Source organism: Nomascus leucogenys, chromosome 19 (genome assembly GCF_006542625.1).
Source record: "Nomascus leucogenys isolate Asia chromosome 19, Asia_NLE_v1, whole genome shotgun sequence".
NCBI classification, from domain to species: Eukaryota; Metazoa; Chordata; class Mammalia; order Primates; family Hylobatidae; genus Nomascus; species Nomascus leucogenys.
In genome coordinates, this window is record NC_044399.1 from 26,877,728 (window position 1) to 26,897,788 (window position 20,061).

Sequence of the window (20,061 nt, forward strand, 5' to 3'; positions counted from 1 at the left end):
TGTTGTTTTTGAGACAGGGTCTCACTCTGTTGCCCAGGCTGGAGTGCAGTGGCACAATCTTGGCTCACTGCAGCCCCAGCTTCTGCCTCCTGGGCTCAAGCAATCCTCTCACCTCTGCCTCCTGAGTAGCTGGGACTACAGGCACACCCCACCACACCTGGATAATTTTTTTGTATTTTTTTGTAAAGACAAGGTTTCACCATGGCCCAGACTGGTTTTGAACTCCTGGGCTCAAGCGATCCTTCCCCCTCGGCCTCCCAAAGTGCTGGGATTACAGGTGTGAGCCACCACACCTGGCCTTTTTTAAAATTTAGAGGCAGGGTCTTGCTGTGTTGCCCATGCCAGACTTGAACTCCTTGGGCTCAAGCAATCCTCTTGCCTCAGCCTCCTGAGTAGTTCAAAGTACACTCAGGAGGTACAAATGCATACCACCAAACCCAGCTTGACTACCATCTTTATGCCTGATTATCAAGTTTACATCTCCGTAATGTAAACCTGACTCAGTCTCAACTTCTCTACAAGTTCTAGACAGTGTTGTGGCAAGCCATATTAGGGCATGAGGCAAATGGAAAAAAACAGTAATCAGTTAAGCCGGGAGCAGTGGCTCACGCTTGTAATTCCAGCACTTTGGGAGGCCGAGGCGGGCGGATCACGAGGTCAGGAGATTGAGACCACGGTGAAACCCCGTCTCTACTAAAAATACAAAAAATTAGCCGGGCGTGGTGGCGGGCGCCTGTAGTCCCAGCTACTCGGAGAGGCTGAGGCAGGGGAATGGCGTGAACCCGGGAGGCGGAGCTTGCAGCGAGCCGAGATTGGGCTACTGCACTCCAGCCTGGGTGAGAGCACGAGACTCCATCTCAAAAACAAAAACAAACAAACAAAAAAAAAAACAAAAAACAGTAATCAGTTAAAAAAATCAGTAAAGATCCTGTCTTTATTTAAAATTTTGATATTGTGTTCATCATGGAACGAAATATCCATGATTTGTTGTATTGATTTTTTTAAATGTTGCATCAAAATAGCATTTATCTGAATTACTGAGGGTTTCTGTTCTCCCTTAAATGTTGCACATGAGGTAAGTAAGGCACTGGTCTCACATATGCAACTGGTGATCAGACATCTCCAGCAGAATGACCCATGGCCAATGGGCACCTCAAACTCAACATGTCAGAAAGTGAATTCTGTCAGGTGTGGTGGCTCACATCTGTAATCCCAGCACCTTGGGAGGCCGAGGCAGGCAGATCACTTGAGGTCAAGAATTCAAGATCAGCCTGGCCAACATGGCGAAACCCCATCTCTACTAAAAATACAAAAGTTAGCTGAGCGTGGTGACGCGTGCCTTTAATTCCAGCTATTTGGGAAGCCAAGGCAGAAGAATCACTTGAACCCAGGAGGTGGAGGTTGCAGTGAGCTGAGATTGCTCCACTGCACTCCAGCCTGGGCGACAGAGCAGGACTCTGTTTCAAAAAAAAGAAAAAGGAAAAAAGAAAGTGAATTCATCTTCTCCCCTCCCACCTTTGCCCCTCCCACATCCCTCACCCTTTTCGTGTTCCCAGGTTCAGTGCATGATGCCACCATTTAAGCTGGAAACTGCTATTCGACTTCCTCCCCCTCCCTTCAATTCCCAAATACCCTTAATTCTCTTACATATTCCATTCTGTGAGAGAACACAGAAACAAAAGAATTACAAAAATAAAAAATAAAAAATTATCTTACATATCTCTTCTTTTTTTAAAGACAGAATCTGGCTGGAGTGCAATGACGCAATCTCAACTCACTGCAACCTCTGCCTCCTGGGTTCAAGGGATTCTCCTGCCTCAGCCTCCCCAGTAGCTGGGACTACAGGTATATGCCACCACACCCAGCTAATTATTTTTGTATTTCTAGTAGAGACAGGGTTTCACTATGTTGGCCAAGCTGGTCTCAAACTCCTGGCCTCAAGTGATCCACCTGCCTTGGCTTCCCAAAGTGCTGGGATTACAGGTGTGAGCTACCGCACCTGGCCTCTTACATATCTTTTGAATCTGCCCCCTCCCTGCTCTTCTCTTTCTTCACTGCTTGATTTAGGACCTCACTATCTCTTACCTGGATAATTGAAACTTTTTTTTTTTTTTTTTTTGAGACAGAGTTTCACACTGTTACCCAGGCTGGAGTGCAATGGTGCAATCTCAGCTCACTGCAACCTCCGCCTCCTGGGTTCAAGCGATTTTCCTGCCTCAGCCTCCTGGGTAGCTGGGATTACAGGCGTGCGCCACCACACCCAGCTAATTTTTTTTTATTTTTAGTAAAGACGGGGTTTCACTATGTTGGCCAGGCTGGTCTCGAACTCTTGACCTTGTGATCCGCCTGCCTTGGCCTCCCAAAGTGCTAGGATTACAGGCGTGAGCCACCGTGCCTGGCAAAACTGTCTTCTGTCAACCATAGTTTGACCTATTTTCCAAATTGATGTTATTTTTCTACTTAAAAATGTTCATTGTACAGAGTTTCTGTACAACTGAATTGTGTGTTTTGTTTTGTTCTGTTTTGTTTTTGAGATGGAGTCTCACTCTCTTACCCAGGCTGGAGTGCAGTGGCATGATCTCAGCTCACTGCAACCTCTGCCTGCCGGGTTTAAGTGATTCTCCTGTCTCAGCCTCCCAAGTAGCTGGGACTACAGGTGCGCACCACCATGCCTGGCTAATTTTTGTATTTTTAGTAGAGACAGGGTTTCACCATATTGGTCAGACTGGTCTCAAACTCCTGACCTCGGGTGATCCACCTGCCTTGGCCTCCCAAAGTGCTGGGATTACAGGTATAAGCCACCATGCCCGGCCTGAATTGTGTATTTTTAAATGGTTAAAATGGCAAATTTCATGTTATATACATTTTACCACCGAAAAAAAAACATAAACAAAAACAATATTTGCTGGTTCCTATCGGTCTATGTCCCTTCATATTCTCCAGTTTAATCTCGTCTACAACTTTACTCCAGGCTCTATGCTCTAGCCATAATCAATTTATGGGAAAACCATCCTCTCTGGCAAACTTCTACTTATCCTTCAAGAAGCAATTCAACTATCATTCCTCTGTGAAGCCTAAGCAGTTAATTACCCTTCCTCTATATGCCTAAATCATTTTGTTCACTCCTAGGGTAGTGCTGATTGCACTGTGAACTTGTGAGGCAGGACACACTGTCTTATTTACGTTTGTGTTTCCTAACAGAGAATAGATACTCAATATATGAATGAATAATCTTGTTTACCATACCCCTTCTTCTGCGCTCTCCCTAATACGCCAACTGTTTTTGAAATGGACCCTTTTTTCTTTAACCTGTTTTGTCTATTATAGTTACCAGGTCAAAGCTGTCTTTCCTTTCTCAGTACCTTGCTGGTCCCCTAAAATCCTACTATGTCCCCATTCACTTTCTTGTTCATTGAGGTTACCCCTGAAGTAGATCCTCGCAGGGTGCTTCGGGGCACTGCAGGCTCAGGTTCAGATGAGCTCTCACTTGGGCCCTCACTTTCTTCCACATCTTCAGCCTCAACCTGGAGAAAAAAGTCTTCATCCCGTGGAGCACCATCCACCTCTTCTCCACCTGGACAGGCTGCTGGCTGCCGGATCTTCTTCGGTCTGGTGGGGCTGCTCACCTTGGGGCCCTCAGGACAGGACACAGGAGCAGGCAGGGCTGTTGAGAGCTCTTCAGCCAGTTCCTGAAGATACAGAAGTGCCCTGTGGGAACAGACAGAGTCACAGCCATTCTCACATATAACTGAGAACCCACGTTTCCAGACATGGTTGATTTTTATCTCAATGGAGCCTCCCAATAACCCCATGATTAACCAATTAACTCTATTAATTTCCCCTTCCCCCTTGGAAGATGAAAAACCAGAAATCTAAGTTATGTGACTTGGCCGAGATGACTGAGATAACAAATGTGGAATCTGAACCCAGGTCTTCTCACTCCAAGTTCAATACATTTTTCATTCTACCACAGTCAAAGAACACAGAGGGCAAGAGAAAGAATGGAACAGCATATATATATAGACATATACTGGATAGTAAAACAGTAAAGAGCTGGGTAAAGCTTGTGAAAAATGGCACAGGACATAAAGTACAGACAGTAATTCTTAGATAAACCAAGTTAGCAATACACACCATTAACAGTGCTGCGGTAAGAGCCTAAAGGACTGCTCAAGTCCCTAGAATCCAGACACCACCCCTGCTTACCTAATACCTCATCAGTCTTCTCTCTCCAACATCTGCCCCACCCTGATCCCTTCACCCAACCCCCCTCCACCAAGCTATGCCCCACAATCCTTACACTTGGGCAGCCCTTCGGCGGGGTCGTTCCCCAGAAGGGGTCTCAAAGTCCTCAGGGGGCCTCTTTGGAGATTGAGATTCTGGCCGATCTAGGTCTTTTGACAACTTCAGCAGTAGCAGCTCTGCCTTGGACTTTCGACCTCGTTTCTTAGGCATGGGGGTGGACAGAGGGTTGGATTGATCTAAGAGACCAGGAACCAGAGGGGCTGATGGAGGATTAGGCTGTTGGGGCCTTTTGGGGCCTTTTCGTGTCCTACCACCTCTCTTCCGGCCAGGCTTTGAGGCCCTAGGCTTTGAGACCTTTGACATCTCTGAAGAAAGATCTGTAGAGAAGAATATGGGTCTGTGAGATGGGACCAGAATTCAAACCTCTTTGGAAAAGATTACACTGTACCCAGGTTTGTAAGATCCTATGAGCTCAACCTGCTCTCTTTCATCTTAGGCTCAGCACGGGGAATAAAAAGATAAGAGGACAAGGTACATACCTTGCTGTTCCAGTCTGGAGAGGCTTTCCTGCTCTGGAGGGAGCCTCCTCTGATCAGGAGAATCTTCAAATCCAGGTAAAGGGGTAGGTAATGACATCTCTATGGAAGCCTCTGCACTGGTTATTTCTGAAGAGGTCTTGACATCAAGCTGATTTAGCACCTCTTGTCCAGGAGAGTCTGCCACAGTCATGTTCCCCACGGGGCCGGCCTCCCCCAGGGCAACATAGCCGACCCCGCAGGTATCCATCAGCACCCCCCAAAATGGCTGCCCCTGCATACAGAGACATACAAATGAGTAGAAGACAAAAACTATTTGTACTAGCTCAGATTTTTGTTTCCCCATCTTTTCTCTCTCATTCTCACACTCATACCCAAGTTCCCTGATTATTCACTTATTCAACAATATTTACTAAGCACCTTCTATATGTCAGGCACTGTTCTGGAAACTGGTAATACGAGCCAGGTGCGGTGGCTCACACCTGTAATCCCAGCACTTAGGGAGGCTGAGGCAGGAAGGCAGCTTGAGCTTAGGAGTTTGAGACTAGCCTGGGCAACACAGCAAGACCCCTTCTCTAGCAAAAAAAATTAAAAAATTAAAAACAAAAGAAGAAACTGGTGATGTGACAATAAAGAAGACAGACAAGGTGCCTGCCCTCATGGAACTTACATTTTGGTGAAGCAGACAATAAACAAGTAAACAAATAAAGCTTCCACTTTTTTTTTTTTTTAAGACGGAGTTTCAGTCTTGTTGCCCAGGCTGGAGTGTAATGGCTCAATCTCAGCTCACTAAAACCTCCATCTCCCGAGTTCAAGCAATTCTCCTGCCTCAGCCTCCTAAGTAGCTGGGATTAAGGTACACACCACCACGCCCAGCTAATTTTTGTATTTTTAATAGAGATGAGGTTTCACCTTGTGGGCCAGGCTGGTCTCAAACTCCTGACCTCAGGTGATCCACCTGCCTCAACCTCCCAAAGTGCTGGGATTACAGGTATGAGCCACTGCGTCTGGCCATAAAGCTTCCATTTATTAAATGCTAACTATGTGCCAAGCACTATACTAAGTGCTATACATACATTATCTAATTTAAAGCTCATATATTTTCTTGTAAGGATGAAGCAGTGAATGCACAATTATTTTACCTCCATCTCTGAAACCCAATGAAATAAAACACACACACACAGACATACACACACTCCAAAAAAGGAGAGAGAGAAAAATTTGTCTATCATGAATCCAGGAAAGGCACACAACTTCCTTATACTACAAAAAAGGGCTGCCAGATACTACAAAATTTAGACCAAAGTGAAGAGGCATACTTAATATTAACATCTCTTTCTGTAAAGATTAGTCAAGGAATAAGTTTATTTAAGAATAAGTAAAAGGCCAGGCAGGATGGCTCATGCCTGTAATTCCAACACTTTGAGAGGCCAAGGAAGAAGGACTGCTTGAGGCCAGGAGTTCAAGACCAGTCTGGGCAACATAGGGAGACCTCATCTCTACAAAAAATTTTAAAAGTTCGCCGCGCATGGTGGTGCGCACCTGTAGTCCCAGCTACTTGGAAGGCTAAGACAGGAGAATTGCTTGAGCCTAGGAGTTCAAGGTTACAGTGAGCTATGATGGTGCTACCATACTCCAGCCTGGGTATGGTATTTTAAATGAAAACATTTAAAAATAATTTTCTGGCCAGGCATGATAGCTCATGCCTGTAATTCCAGCACTTTGTGAGGACAAGGCGGAAGGATGGCTTGAATCCAGGAATTCAAGACCATCCTGGGCAACAGAGTGAGACTCCTTTGCTACAAAAAAACATGGTGGTGCACACCTGTAGTCCCAGCTACTTGGGAGGCTGAAGTGGGAGAATCACTTGAGCCCAGGAGGTCGAGGCTGCAGTGAGCTGTAATCACACCACTGCACTCCAGCCTGGGCAACAAAGCAACACCGTCTCAAGTAAATAAATAATTTATTTTTTAGAAAGAATGAGTTGGCCAGGCATTGTGGCTCACACTTGTAATCCCAGGACTTTGAGAGGCTGAGGCAGGTGTATCGCCTGAGGTCAGGAGTTCGAGACTAGCCTGGCCAACATGGTGAAACCCCATCTCCCCATTTGAAACCCCAAATTAGCTGGGCATGGTGGCAGGCACCTGTAATCCCAGCTACTCAGGAGGCTGAGGCAAGAGAATCAATTAAACCCGTGGGGCGGAGGTTGCAGCGAGCCGAGATCATGCCACCGTACTCCAGCCTGGGTGACAGAGTGAGACTCTGTCTTTAAAAAAAAGAATGAGTCAAAGAGTTCTCTGGTGCCCTGCTATCAATATTTCACCTGGATGGGGGTGATGGGTAGGCTATGGGATAATTAAGGAACATCCTATTACGTTAAGAAAGCTTTTCCTCTTTTTTTTTTTTTTTTTTTTTTTTGAGACAGAGTTTCGCTCTTGTTGCCCAGGCTGGAGTGCAGTGGCGTGATCTCGGCTCACTGCAACCTCCGCCTCCCAGGTTCAAGCGATTCTCCTGCCTCGGCCTTCCGATTAGCTGGGACAACAGGTGCCTGCCACCACATCCAGCTAATTTTTTGTATTTTTAGTAGAGATGGGGTTTCACCATGTTGGCCAGGCTGGTCTTGAACTCCTGACCTCAGGTGATCTGCTCACCTCGGCCTCCCAAGGTGCTAGGATTACAGACTTGAGCCACCGTGCCCGGCCACTTTTTTTTTTTTTTTTTTTTGAGACAGGCTCTTGTTCTATCACCCAGACTGGAGTGGTGCAGTGGTGAGATCACAGCTCACTGCAGCCTTGTCCTCCAGGGCTCAAGCAATCCTTCTGCCTCAGCCTCCCAAGTAGCTAGGGTTACAGACATGTATCACCATGCCTGGCTAATTTTTAAATTTTTTGTAGAGATGAGGTCTCACTACATTGCCCAGGATGGTCTTGAATTCCTGGGCTCAAGCAATCTTTCCACCTCAGTCTGCCAAAATGTTGGGATTATAGGTGTTAGCCACCGTGCCCATCCTGATACCTTTTTTTTTTTTTTTTTTTTTTGAGATAAGAGTCTCATTCTGTAACCCAGGCTGGAGTGCAATGGTGCAATCACAGCTCACTGCAGCCTGGACCTCCCAGGCTCAAGTGATCCTCCCACCTCAGCCGCCTGAGTAGTTGGGACTACAGGCATGCACCACCATGCCTGACTAATTTTTGTATTTTTTGTAGAGACTAAGTTTCACCATATTGCCCAGGCTGGAGTGCAGTGGCGTGATTACATACTCAAACTCCTGGACTCAAGCAATTCTCTCAACTTCGTCTCCCAAAATGCTGGGATTACAGGCATAAACCACTATGCCTTGCCTTTTTTAATTTTTAAAAATTAAAAAAAAATTTTTTTTTTCTGAGTCAGGATCTCGCTCTGTCACCCAGGCTAGAGTGTGGTGGTGTGATCACAGCTCACTGCAGCCACTAACTCCTGGGCTCAAACAATCCTCCCTCCCCAGCTTCCCAAGTAGCCAAGACTTCAAATTGCACCAATACGCCCAGATAAGTTTTTAATTTTTTTGTGCAGATTGGGTCTTGCTATTTTGCCCAGGCTTGTCTTGAATTCCTAACCTCAAGAGATCCTCCTACCCTGGCCTCCCAAAGTGCTGGAATTACAGGCGTAAGCCACCACGTCTGGCCAAGAAACCTTTTCACATTGAAGAATTAACTAAATTGTCATGAGTCTTCATTTTCTTCAAACCCAAAAAAATTAGTTGTATAACCATGGGCCAAAGTAAACTAAGATAAATCACTGACCACCAAACCCGAAACCTAAGCAACATAGAACTCTCCAAGGGTCCAGTTTTTGGCCAGAATAACCTGCCTGTCTGTGACAAAGGGGCAGACATAGTTCAAATCCCAGGATGGGATCCCCCCCCTAACCGAATAGATCTATATATGTCTTAAGAATAAACAATTCATCAGTCTCAGTGGAAAAGTGTGCTTATACAAATCCCATAAGAAATATAAAACAAAAGCTTCCAACTGTCTCACTTGAAGAAGCTACAGTCTAACCAGATTATAAACTATAGCAATGGCCAACGTTCTGAGGCAGGTTCTGAGGATACAAGAAAACACATGTGCTAAAGATACATTATAACACTGCCAAGGTAAATAAAGGTCAGTGAAAATCCATCTATATTATTCCTTTGATAAATAAGAAGCCCTGACAGAACTACCCCATTCAAAATTAGTCACAAACCAAAAGGACCTATGCATAGATTACCAAAAGAATAAAAAGGATTAGAAAGATGAAGAGTACCCTTTTGAAGAAGTGATTAAGAAAACAGAAGCAAATTTCCAACAAAAAATTCCTGCACTTTCAAAAACATCAAATGGATTGTGAAATCCAACAGCTAGGGTTTGAACATCCCCTCCAAAACTCATGCTGAAATTTAATTGCCATTTGTAACAGTATTAAGAGGTGGGACTTTTAAGAGATGATTAGGCCCCAAGGGCTCCACCCTGACCGGTCAGATTAGTGTCATTATAAAAGGGTGAGTTTAGGGCAGGACCCAGTGGCTCATGCCTGTAATCCCTGCACTTAGGGAGGCAGAGGTGGGAGGATCCCTTGAGCCCAGGAGTTTGAGACCAGCCTGGGGAAGATGGCAAAACCCTGTCTCTACAGAAAAATGCCAAAACAGGGCCAGGTGCAGTGGCTCACGCCTGTAATCCCAGCACTTTAGGAGGCCAGGGTGGGCCAATCACGAGGTCAAGAGGTCGAGACCACCCTGGCCAACATGGTGAAACTCTGTCTCTACTAAGAATACAAAAATTAGCTGGGTGTGGTGCCACGTGCCTTAATCCCAGCTACTTGGGAGGCTGACACAGGAGAATTGCTTGAACTCGGGAGGTGGAGGTTGCAGTGAGCCAAGATAGTGCCACTGCACTCCAGCCTGGGCGACAGAGCAAGACTCCGTCTGAGGAAAAAAAAAAAAAAAAAAACTAGCTGGGCATGGTGGGCAGCAGGGACCTGTAGTCCCAGCTACTCAGGAATTGCAGGTGGGAAGATCACTTGAGCCCGGGAGGTGGAGGCTGCAGTGAGCAGAGATCACATTCCTGCACTCCAGCCTGGGTAATAAAGCGAGACTCTGTCTCAAAAAAACAAACAAAAAAAACAAAAACATGTATCATGACAACACATATCATTTAAACTCATCCATTAAAAGAAAGAATAGGACCAGGTAAAGGCTCATGCCTGTATTCCCAGTATGTTGGGAGGCTGAAGCGAGCAGATTGCTTGAGGCCAGGAATTTGAGACCAGCCTAGCCAACATAGCGAAACCCCATCTCTACTAAAAATACAAAAATTAGCTGGGCATGGTGGCACACGCCTGTGATCCCAGCTACTCGGGAGACTGAGGCACGAGAATCACTTGAGCCTGGGAGGTGAAGCCGAGATCACACCACTGCATCCCAGCCTGGGCAGACAGAGCAAGATGCTATCTCAAAAGAAAAAATAATAAAGATTTGGTTTGATTTTAATTTTGTATTTATTTATTTTCGAAATGGAGTCTTGCTCTTGTCACCCAGGCTGGAGTGCAGTGGCCTGATCTCAGCTCACTGCAACCTCTGCCTCCCAGGTTCAAGTGATTCTCCTGCCTTAGCCTCCCCAGTAGCTAGGATTACAGGCGGCCGCCACCACACCCAGCTAATTTTTGTATTTTTGTATTTTTTTTTTTTTTTTTTTTTTGAGACAGAGTCTCGCTCTTTCACCCAGGCTGGAGTGCAGTGGCACGATCTCAGCTCATTGCAGGCTCCGCCCCCTGGGGTTCACACCATTCTCCTGCCTCAGCCTCCTGCCTAGCTGGGACTACAGGCGCCTGCCACCTCGCCCGGCTAATTTTTTGTATTTTTAGTAGAGACGGGGTTTCACCGTGTTAGCCAGGATGGTCTCGATCTCCTGACCTCGTGATCTGCCCGCCTCGGCCTCCCAAAGTGCTGGGATTACAGGCGTGAGCCACCGCGCCCGGACAATTTTTGTATTTTTAATAGAGATGGGGTTTCACCATGTTGGCCAGGCTGGTCTCGAACTCCTGACCTCAAGTGATCTGCCTGCCTTGGCCTCCCAAAGTGCTGGGATTACAGGTGTGAGCCACTGTGCCCAGCCTGATTTGATTTTTTTGAGACAGAGTCTTGCTCTGTTGCCCAGGCTATAGTGCAGTGTCACGATTTTGGCTCACTGCAAGCTCCGCCTCCTGGGTTCATGCCATTCTCCTGCCTCAGCCTCCCGAGTAGCTGGGACTACAGGTGCCCGCCATCATGCCCTGCTAATTTTTTGTATTTTTAGTAGAGACGGGGTTTCACCGTGTTAGCCAGGATGATCTCGATCTCCTGACCTCGTGATCCGCCTGCCTCGGCCTCCCAAAGTGCTGGGATTACAGGCGTGAGCCACTGCGCACGGCCCTGATTTGATTTTAAAAGACAAATAACTATATGCTTTTCAAGAGATGCCTAAAACAAAATAACTCAAAAAGCTGAAAATACAAAGATCAACTAAAATGTACAGGGCAAAATCTAAGCAGAAACAAAGGAGGAGTTTTGATGACAATAGTAAAGTCGAATTTAGGGGGAAAATATTAAATAGGAATAAAGGGAGTACTTTTTTTTTTTTTTTTTTTTTTGAGACGGAGCCTCTCTGTTGCCCAGGCTGGAATGCAGTGGCGTGATCTCAGCTCATTGCAACCTCTGCCTCCTGGGTTCAAGCAACTCTCCTGCCTCAGCCTCCCGAGTAGCTGGGATTACAGACATGTGCCACCATGCCCGGCTAACTTTTGTATTTTTTAGTAGAGATGGGGTCTGGCTGTGTTGGCCAGGCTGGTCTTGAACTCCTGACCTCAAATGATCCCCCTGCCTCAGTCTCCCAAAGTGCTGGGATTACAGGCATGAGCCACTGTGCTCAGCCCAAAAGGGAGTAGTTTATAATGAATAAAACTTCAAATCATATAAAAGATATAAATGTCATGAACATTTAAACATCAAATAACAGCATCAAAAGATAAAAGCAAAATGTTCATGACATAGAATAACTTCTTTTAATCAATGACAAAGTAGATAAGAAAGAAGATATAAATAAAATAAATATTCCCCCCTATATTGATTCAGTTGCATAGAACAGAATCCTCTCCAATAAGTTCAAGCAGAAAGGAATTCACTACACGGTATTAAACAGTTCATATCAGTGGTTCACAAAGTGTGGCCCCAGAAACAGCAGCATCAGTATTACCTGCAAATTTGTTAAAATGCAAATTCCTAGTTCTACCCCAGACCTACCGAATCAGCGATTCTGGATGGGGGCCAGCACCTTGTGTTTTAACGAGCCCTTCAGGGGATTCTGACGCACACTCAAGCTGAAAAACACTTGCATAAATAAATGATCACGAGGAGGGTTGAGGGAAAAACAGCTGGTAGGAACAAGTGCTTATCAAACTGGGAAGGTGCTCTTATTTACAGCTGCTGGCTCAAGAATCATATGCTGGGCTGGGCGCAGTGGCTCATGCCTGTAATCTCAACACTTTGGGAGGCCAAGGTGGGAGGATCGCTTGAGGCCAGGAGCTCAAGATCAGCTTGGGCAACACAGCAAGACTTTGTCTCTGCAAAAATTTTTTTTTTGAAAATTAGCTGAGGCTGGGTGCGGTGGCTCATGCCTGTAATCCCAGCACTCTGGGAGGCTGAAGCAGGTGGATCATCTAAGGTCAGGAGTTCCTGACCAGCCTGGCCAAAAGTGGTGAAACCCCATCTCTACTAAAAAATACAAAAATTGGCCAGGCGTGGTGGATTATGCCTGTAATCCCAGCTACTCAGGAGGCTGAGGCAGGAGAATCGCTTGAACACAGGAGGCAGAGTTTGCAGTGAGCCGAGACTGCACCACTGCATTCTAGTCTGGCCGACACAGCAAGACTCCATCTCAAAAAAAAAAGAAAAAAATTAGCTGAGTGTAGTGGCATGCAACTGCATGCAGTCTTAGCTACTTGGGAGGCTGAGGTGGGAGGATCACTTATGCCCAGGAGTTGAAGACTGCAGTGAGCTATGATTGTGGCACTGCACTCCATCCTGACAGAGCAAGACCCTGCATCTAAAAATAAAAAATAGCAGGCCGGGCATGGTGGCTCACGTCTGTAATCCTAGCACTTCGGGAGGCCAAAGCAGGCAGATCACCTAAGGTCAGGAGTTTGAGACCAGCTTAGCTAACACGGTGAAACCTCGTCTCTACTAAAAATACAAAAATTAGCTGGGCGTGGTGCCACATGCACTTGTAGTCCCAGCTACTCAGGAGGCTGAGGCAGGAGAATCGCTGGAACCCAGGAGGTGGAGGCTGCAGTGAGCTGAGATCGTGCCACTGCACTCCAGCCTGGGCGACAGAGTGAGACTCCATCTCAAAAATATAAAATAAAATAATAACAAAACATTTGCTATGATGGGAAACCACCTGCTGAATCAAGAAGCCCCTACCACAGCCAATGGCTCCATAAACAAGTTGTGTCTGCAGTAATCAGAACGTGACCTAACTAAATGAGAAAGCCGCTTCTCTAGCTCCTGATCCAGAACCTCATCACTGCCAAAATCTGCATCAGCAAATACATGCCTCCTGGTCTGCCTCTCTCCTCTCTAAAATCAGATTCAAAGTTCTCCAGGGGCATATTTGATGTGTAAAACCTAAATCATATTCAGAATCTTGGATGCAAAAAATTCCAGAAAATGAAATTTCTCACTTTCCAGGCTCTCAAGTGGAGGTTGCTCATTCACTCACATCCCACCTACCTCAGGGTTCAAAGTGGGATCAGTCTCTTCAATTCCTCTGCGATGCCACTTGCAGACCAACAGTCCCACACTCCCCCCATCTTGTAAAAATCTTGTTCCTTTGATGCTTAGAACATTCACCTAAACCGCAGCTACTCACTTTGCTGTCACTCTCTGAACCTTGTCATCACCCAAACCTCTTAACCTCCAAAATCACTAAGACATCTATCTGATCTCCCATCATTACAGCTAGACTGCTTACCCACTATCACTTTTATTCTCCAGCTATATCAAGCCGCTATCCCTTGATCTCTCTAATTTCTCTGTATGTCAGCCACATCCTATCTAGTTTAGATTCCTTCGTTTCAATCAGATTCTCGTTGATATTCTTTTCATCATCTTGTTCCACATGCTTAGCAAAACTCAAGCCCTGGTAAGTTCAACCATCCAACTCTTCTATGTGTGAATCTAAGTTGCTGAGCACTGGCAATCCCACTTTCTCTCTAGTCAGCCCCTACATGCTCTCCCCCTACACATTCTCTGATCCCCTGATTCTCTGCAAATGATTTTGCTTTTGATTTCTGAAATAAAACCAAACCCGTTAGGTGGGAGATACTTCAACTTCTTGCCAAGTAAGCTAACACTCCCTGTCTCTGAAACCTTCATTCACTCTCTAACACCAAACCTTTCACTTGTGTTCTAGCCCCATTCTCCCATATCCTAATGGAACTGGAATTATTGTTTATCCATTTCTTTTCTATTGGCTCCTTCCAAACAGCATTTAAATACGTTTATAATTCTCATCTTCACACATAACAATCCTTTACCCCATATTCCTCCTCCCACTAATATTCTCCTCCTCCTACAGTCAAACTTTTAAGACATAAATAAAAGTATATAGTTTAAGATATAAATAAAAGTTCTTTGATTATTTTAATTTCCCTGCATCATCCTAACAAGCATATTGTCCCCCAACTCATCAGTGAAGTTAAAATCATCAATAATCACTGTATTATTAATCCAATGGACATTTCTCAGCCTCATTCAACTTGACCTCTCAGCAGCTCCAACACTACTTTCTTGAAACATTCACTTTTCTTGAAACATTCACTTTTCTTGAGAAGCAATTCACGAGCAGTAAAATTCCAGAGTTTTACAAAATTTTCTCAAATTTTTACAGTTGTCTCATTCACATCTATTTGGCAGCTTTTTTGTTTGCAAACTCACCTCTTTTGTCTTTCTAAAGCATTCAATTTAGTTTTAGTTTGCTTCCTTTACTATTTTAGAATTGTTTTTACAAAACTTTTACTTGATATAAAATACTATAAAGATGGCAGCAAAAGGCCGGGTGCAGTGGCTCATGCCTGTAATCCCAGCACTTTGGGAGACTGAGGTGGGCGGATCATGAAGTCAGGAGATCGAGACCATCCTGGCCAACATGGTAAAACCCCGTTTCTACTAAAAATACAAAAAGAAGCTGGGTGTGGCGGCACACCCCTGTAATCCCAGCTACTCAGGTGGCTGAGGCAGGAGAATTGCTTGCAGGAGGTTGCAGTGAGCCAAGATTGCACCACTGCACTCCAGCCTGACAACAGAGCTAGACTCCGTCTCAAAAAAAAAAAAAAAAAAAAAAGCAGCAAACAACCATCTATGGTTCAACTTAGTTTTTTTTTTTTTTTTTTTTTTTTTTTTTGAGACAGAGTCACGCTGTCTCCCAGGCTGGAGCGCGGTGACATGCTCTCTGCTCACCGCTGCCTCCGCCTCTGGGGTTCAAGTGATTCTTCTGCCTCAGCCTCCTGAGTAGCTGGGATTACAGGCATGTGCCACCACGCCCAGCTAAGTTTTGTACTTTTAGTAGAGATGGGGTTTCACCATGTTGGCCAGGCTGGTCTCAAACTCCCAACCTCAGGTGATCCACCCAGCTTAGCCTCCCAGTCAACTTAGTTTTAATAGAAACAATAACTCTTTCATATTAAAATTTCTTTCCCCTGTCACCCAGGCTGGAGTGCAGTGGTGCGATCATGGCTCACTGCCACCTTGACCTCCTGGGCCCAAGTGCTCCTCCCATCTCAGCCTCTCAGGTCACTGGGACCACATGCACACACCACCAGGCCTAGCTAATTTTTATTTTTTTTTTTGTAGAGACAGGGTCTCAACTATCTTACTCAGATTGGTCTCAAATTACTGGGCTCAAGTGATCCTCTCCCTTCAACTTCCAAAGTGCTAGGATTACAGGTTTGAGTCACCACGCCCAGCCTATATATAAAGACAAAGCAAAACATTAAAAAAAAAAAAAAAAAAAGGTGGGAGCCTGGACAACATAACAAAACCCTGTCTCTACAAAAAAAAAAAAAAATGTTTAATTAGCTGGGTGTGATGGCAAATGCCAGTAGCTCTAGCTATTCGAGAGGCTGAGGCAGAAGGATCAATTGAGCCCAGGAGTTCAAGGTTACAGTGAGCTGTGATCATGCCACTCGACTCCAGCCTGGGTGACAGAGCAAGATCTTCTCTCAAAAAAAGTGGGAACCAATACAATGACTCTTGGCAAGCATTCAACTCAACTAGGGGAAGCAGACTGACCAGGTCTACAGGAGAAAAACCTTCAAGCTTCAGGCATTTAGAGAGGAAACAGGGTATGTCAGTTAACATAAGGAGCTAAATGGAAATCAGTTAAGAGAGCTTCTATACACGTCTTAAGGATTTTCTAGGCCAAGCGCTGTGACTCACGCCTGTAATCCCAGCACTTTGGGAGGCCAAGGCAGATGGATCACTTGAGGTCAGGAGACTAGCCTGGCCAACATGGTGAAACCCCATCTCTACTAAAAATACGAAAATTAGCCTGGCGTGGTGGCAGGCGCCTGTAATTCCATCTACTTGGGAGGCTGAGACAGGAGAATCACTTGAACCCAGGAGGCAGAGGGAGAGGTTGCAGTGAGCTGACATCAAGCCACTGCACTCCAGCCTGAGTGACAGAGGAAGATTCCGGTTTTTTTTTTTTTTTTTTTTTTTTTAAGGATTTTCTACCTCAGTATACACATATTTATCTCATTCTTCCTAATTGCTGCATGGCATTCCATAGAATTAGTTATTTAGACAATCTTCATTTAATGAACAATTGAGTTAAAATACTATTGCAAGGCCGGGCGCAGTGGCTCACGCTCGTAATCCCAGCACTTTGGGAGGCCGAGGCGGGCGGATCACGAGGTCAGGAGATCGAGACCACGGTGAAACCCCGTCTCTACTAAAAATACAAAAAATTAGCCGGATGTGGTGGCGGGCGCCTGTAGTCCCAGCTACTCGGAGAGGCTGAGGCAGGAGAATGGCGTGAACCTGGGAGGCAGAGCTTGCAGTGAGCCGAGATCGCGCCACTGCACTCCAGCCTGGGTGACAGAGCGAGACTCCGTCTCAAAAAAAAAAAAAAAAAAAAAAAAAAAACTATTGCAAAAAATACTGAAATAAATATTCTAGTACAAATCTCTTCATTAATTCATCAATAAATTATTTTTCTCGAATAATCATCTGAACATGGAATTACTGTACTACACTGAAGAATATGCACATTTCAAAATTTGATACTACCAAACGGCTCGCCAAAATTAAAACTATTTATGTATATTAGTACCCATTTTATCATACCCTTACTTATCTTTTTAATTTTCGCCAGTCTGATAGGTGAAAGAATTCTTCCCCACTCCATTTATTTACACTGATAATAATTGGTGTTAGCAACTTCTTTCTATATATCGGACATCCATATGTCTTTTATGAATTGCCTGTACATATAATTTGCCTGGCCGGGCACGGTGGTTCACGCCTGTAATCCCAGCACTTTGGGAGGCCATGGTGGGCGGATAACGAGGTCACGAGTTCAAGACCAGCCTGACCAACATGGTAAAACCCCGTCTCTACTAAAAATACAAAAGTAGCCGGGCGTGGTGGCACGCGCCTGTAATCCCAGCTACTCAGGAGGCTGAAGCAGGAGAATCGCTTGAACCCAGGAGGCAGAGGTTGCAGTGAGCCGAGATCACGCCACTGCACTCCAACCTGGGCAACAAGAACAAAACTCCGTCTCAAAAAAAAAAAAAAAAATACACTTCTCATGGAAGGCAGCAGCAGGATGTGATGGGTACAAATTTTGGATACACAGTAAAGGAACAGATGATCAGTAAATTCGTACTAGAGTTTCTAAAATCTTCCATTGCACCCCAATCTGTCTGGTTCCCATGTTGCTCCAGGATGCCAGCCCGACCTCCCCAACCAAGAAAAAATAATGACACAACACTGCACCTTAAGTATGAAATTACTTTGAATACACTGCTTGGCTTAATATATTGTTTCCTAAAGTCTTCCTAGGGTACAACTGGCGGTATGCAAGATGATTTTAATGGTACGAAAACGAACATTTTAATGACTAGTGCTTTTATTTCAACTTACATAAACAATTATAAATAGCCCACGAAACCCACGGTTTCATCTATATTGTTTAGGTCGAGACTAATGCATTTAAACTTTTTAAGTAAGTCAATTTAAAGAGAACTATTCAGAAAACAATAGTACAGTTGATAAGAAGAGATTGCAAAAATAGTGATGGCACGGGATTGACTTAAAATTGTATATGCCTCTGGCACAAAGAGGTTTGTCCATACCCTGTACATCCCTCCAACAAAGTGAGTTGCCTCCGACGGAGTTGAAGTCGCCACCTCTGACTTCCCCAACAGACAGCCAACTTGCCACGGGACAAAAGGACTAGACAGGGAAACACAACTAGCCCTTGGCTACGCCAATGGCGTTGCAGCGCGCTGGGCACAACCCTCGGGGTTAAAGAGCCTCCTCGAGGAAGAGGCTGGGACACAGCTGAAAGAGATTGACCCACAACTACTCTAGGGGCCATCACCTGCCCTTCTTCAATCCTGGGCGTGAAGGCAGATTTCTCCACTAGCCTGTGCGGGAGAGGAGCCCTGGTTTTTCTAACAAGGACTACTGTAGGTTCGCCGAGTTCGAGGGACGCTATGTATGCAGCGCCTAGGCCCGGACACAGGCTTCCGCGTTACCGACACCGCGTTAGGGGAGGAGGGCAAGAGCCGAGGCTTGCAGAGATGGGGGGTGCACGGTGGCCACAGTAGGGAAGGTGCGGAGCATGATGGTGCTCTGTAGGAGCGCAGACGCTGAAGGGCGCGCTGCTGTGGCTGGGAGAAGAGCGGAGCCAGGAGTTTGTTCCCAATACCTTAGTGCTATGGCAAAAGAAGGGGGAGGAGTAATTGTGGGGCCCCCCACACACCCGCTGCGGCGGTACACTCACCCTCGCCAAAGTCCTTCCGGAAGTCTAAGTTCGAAGATGGCGCCGCCTGTCTGGTCGCGGTCTTATGACGAAATCTTGTTAGCTGCTCTTCACTGACGCCCCCACCCCAGTGCACAAGGTAAACACGTGTGCTTGGTCCGGAGTCGGTGCCGGGCTAGTTTTCTCTTAGACTCTGTATTCCATAATGCAGCGCGGCCAGACTCACCGAGCCCTCCGGAGCCAGCCGAGTTCCAGGGCGTCTTCAGCGGCGCCAGGAACGCTGCAGGGCCTCATGGGAGTTGCAGTGTCAAAAAGGGGAGATCGGCGCCTGCGCGGCCAACGGGTTCCCACGCGGCCTCAACGGGAGCCGTGAGGAGGCGGACTCCCAGGCCGGGCTCGCGTTCTGGATCGCTGAATCCGGCCTTTCCGGCCAGACTGCCGCGCCTGGGGCCGGAAGAGCCAGCTAGACCTGAGAGCCTGTACCTGCAACCCTGGCGGCGTCCGAGCCCAAGACGGAGTCTGGGAGACAAAGAAGTCCTCGCCGCGGGCCGCTGGAGGATGACTCCGGCTTCTGCCAGTAGCGAAGTCAGGGATGGGCCCGAGAGAGCTTGGAAAGAGGACAAGGAAGGGAAGGAGTAGGAGTAGAAAAGCATGGCTTTGGCTGGGTATGGTAGCTCCCGTCTGTAATCCCAGCACTTTGGAAGGCCAAGGCGGCGGAGGATCACTTGAGCCCAGGAATTCGATACCAGCCTGGGCAACATAGTGAGACCCCGTTTTTATTTTTATTTTTATTTTTATTTTTTCCTGAGACGGAGTCTTGCTGTGTCCCCAGGCTGGAGTGCAGTGGCGCAATCTCGGCTCACTGCAAACTCCGCCTCCCGGGTTCAAGCAATTGTCCTGCCTTGGCCTCCCGAGTAGCTGAGATTACAGGCGCCCGCCACCAAGCTTGGATAGTTTTTGTCTTTTTAGTAGAGAAGGGGTTTCACTATGTTGGCCAGGCTGGTCTCGAACTCCTGACCTCGTGATACGCCTGCCTCAGCCTCCCAAAGTGCTGGGATTACAGGCGTGAGCCACCGCGCCCGGCGAGACCCCGTCTCTAAAATAAAAAAAAAAAAAAAGGCCGGGCGCGGTGGCTCACGCCTGTAATCCTAACACTTTGGAAGGCCGAGGCGGGCGGATCACTTGAGGTCAGGAGTTCGAGACCAGCCTGGCCAACTTGGTGAAACCCTGTCTCTACT

At 46.3% G+C, this 20,061-nt stretch overlaps 1 protein-coding gene across 3 annotated transcripts in view; it reads right to left on the bottom strand.

The window, feature by feature from the left end:
• The window catches only part of GTF3C2 (general transcription factor IIIC subunit 2), a 32,562-nt gene extending 13,422 nt beyond the window's left edge, over positions 1-19,140 (bottom strand). The window contains exons 1-4 of one of the 3 annotated variants that reach the window (XM_012497598.2): positions 18,845-19,140; positions 4,785-5,055; positions 4,301-4,622; positions 3,423-3,708 (exon numbers count right to left, since the gene is read on the bottom strand). In XM_012497598.2, coding sequence (XP_012353052.1) covers positions 3,423-3,708; positions 4,301-4,622; positions 4,785-5,031 — 855 coding nt within the window. In that variant the 5' untranslated portion in view covers positions 5,032-5,055; positions 18,845-19,140. The other 2 variants (XM_030799514.1, XM_030799513.1) reach the window with 2 other exon arrangements.
• Positions 19,141-20,061: the final 921 nt, after the last annotated feature.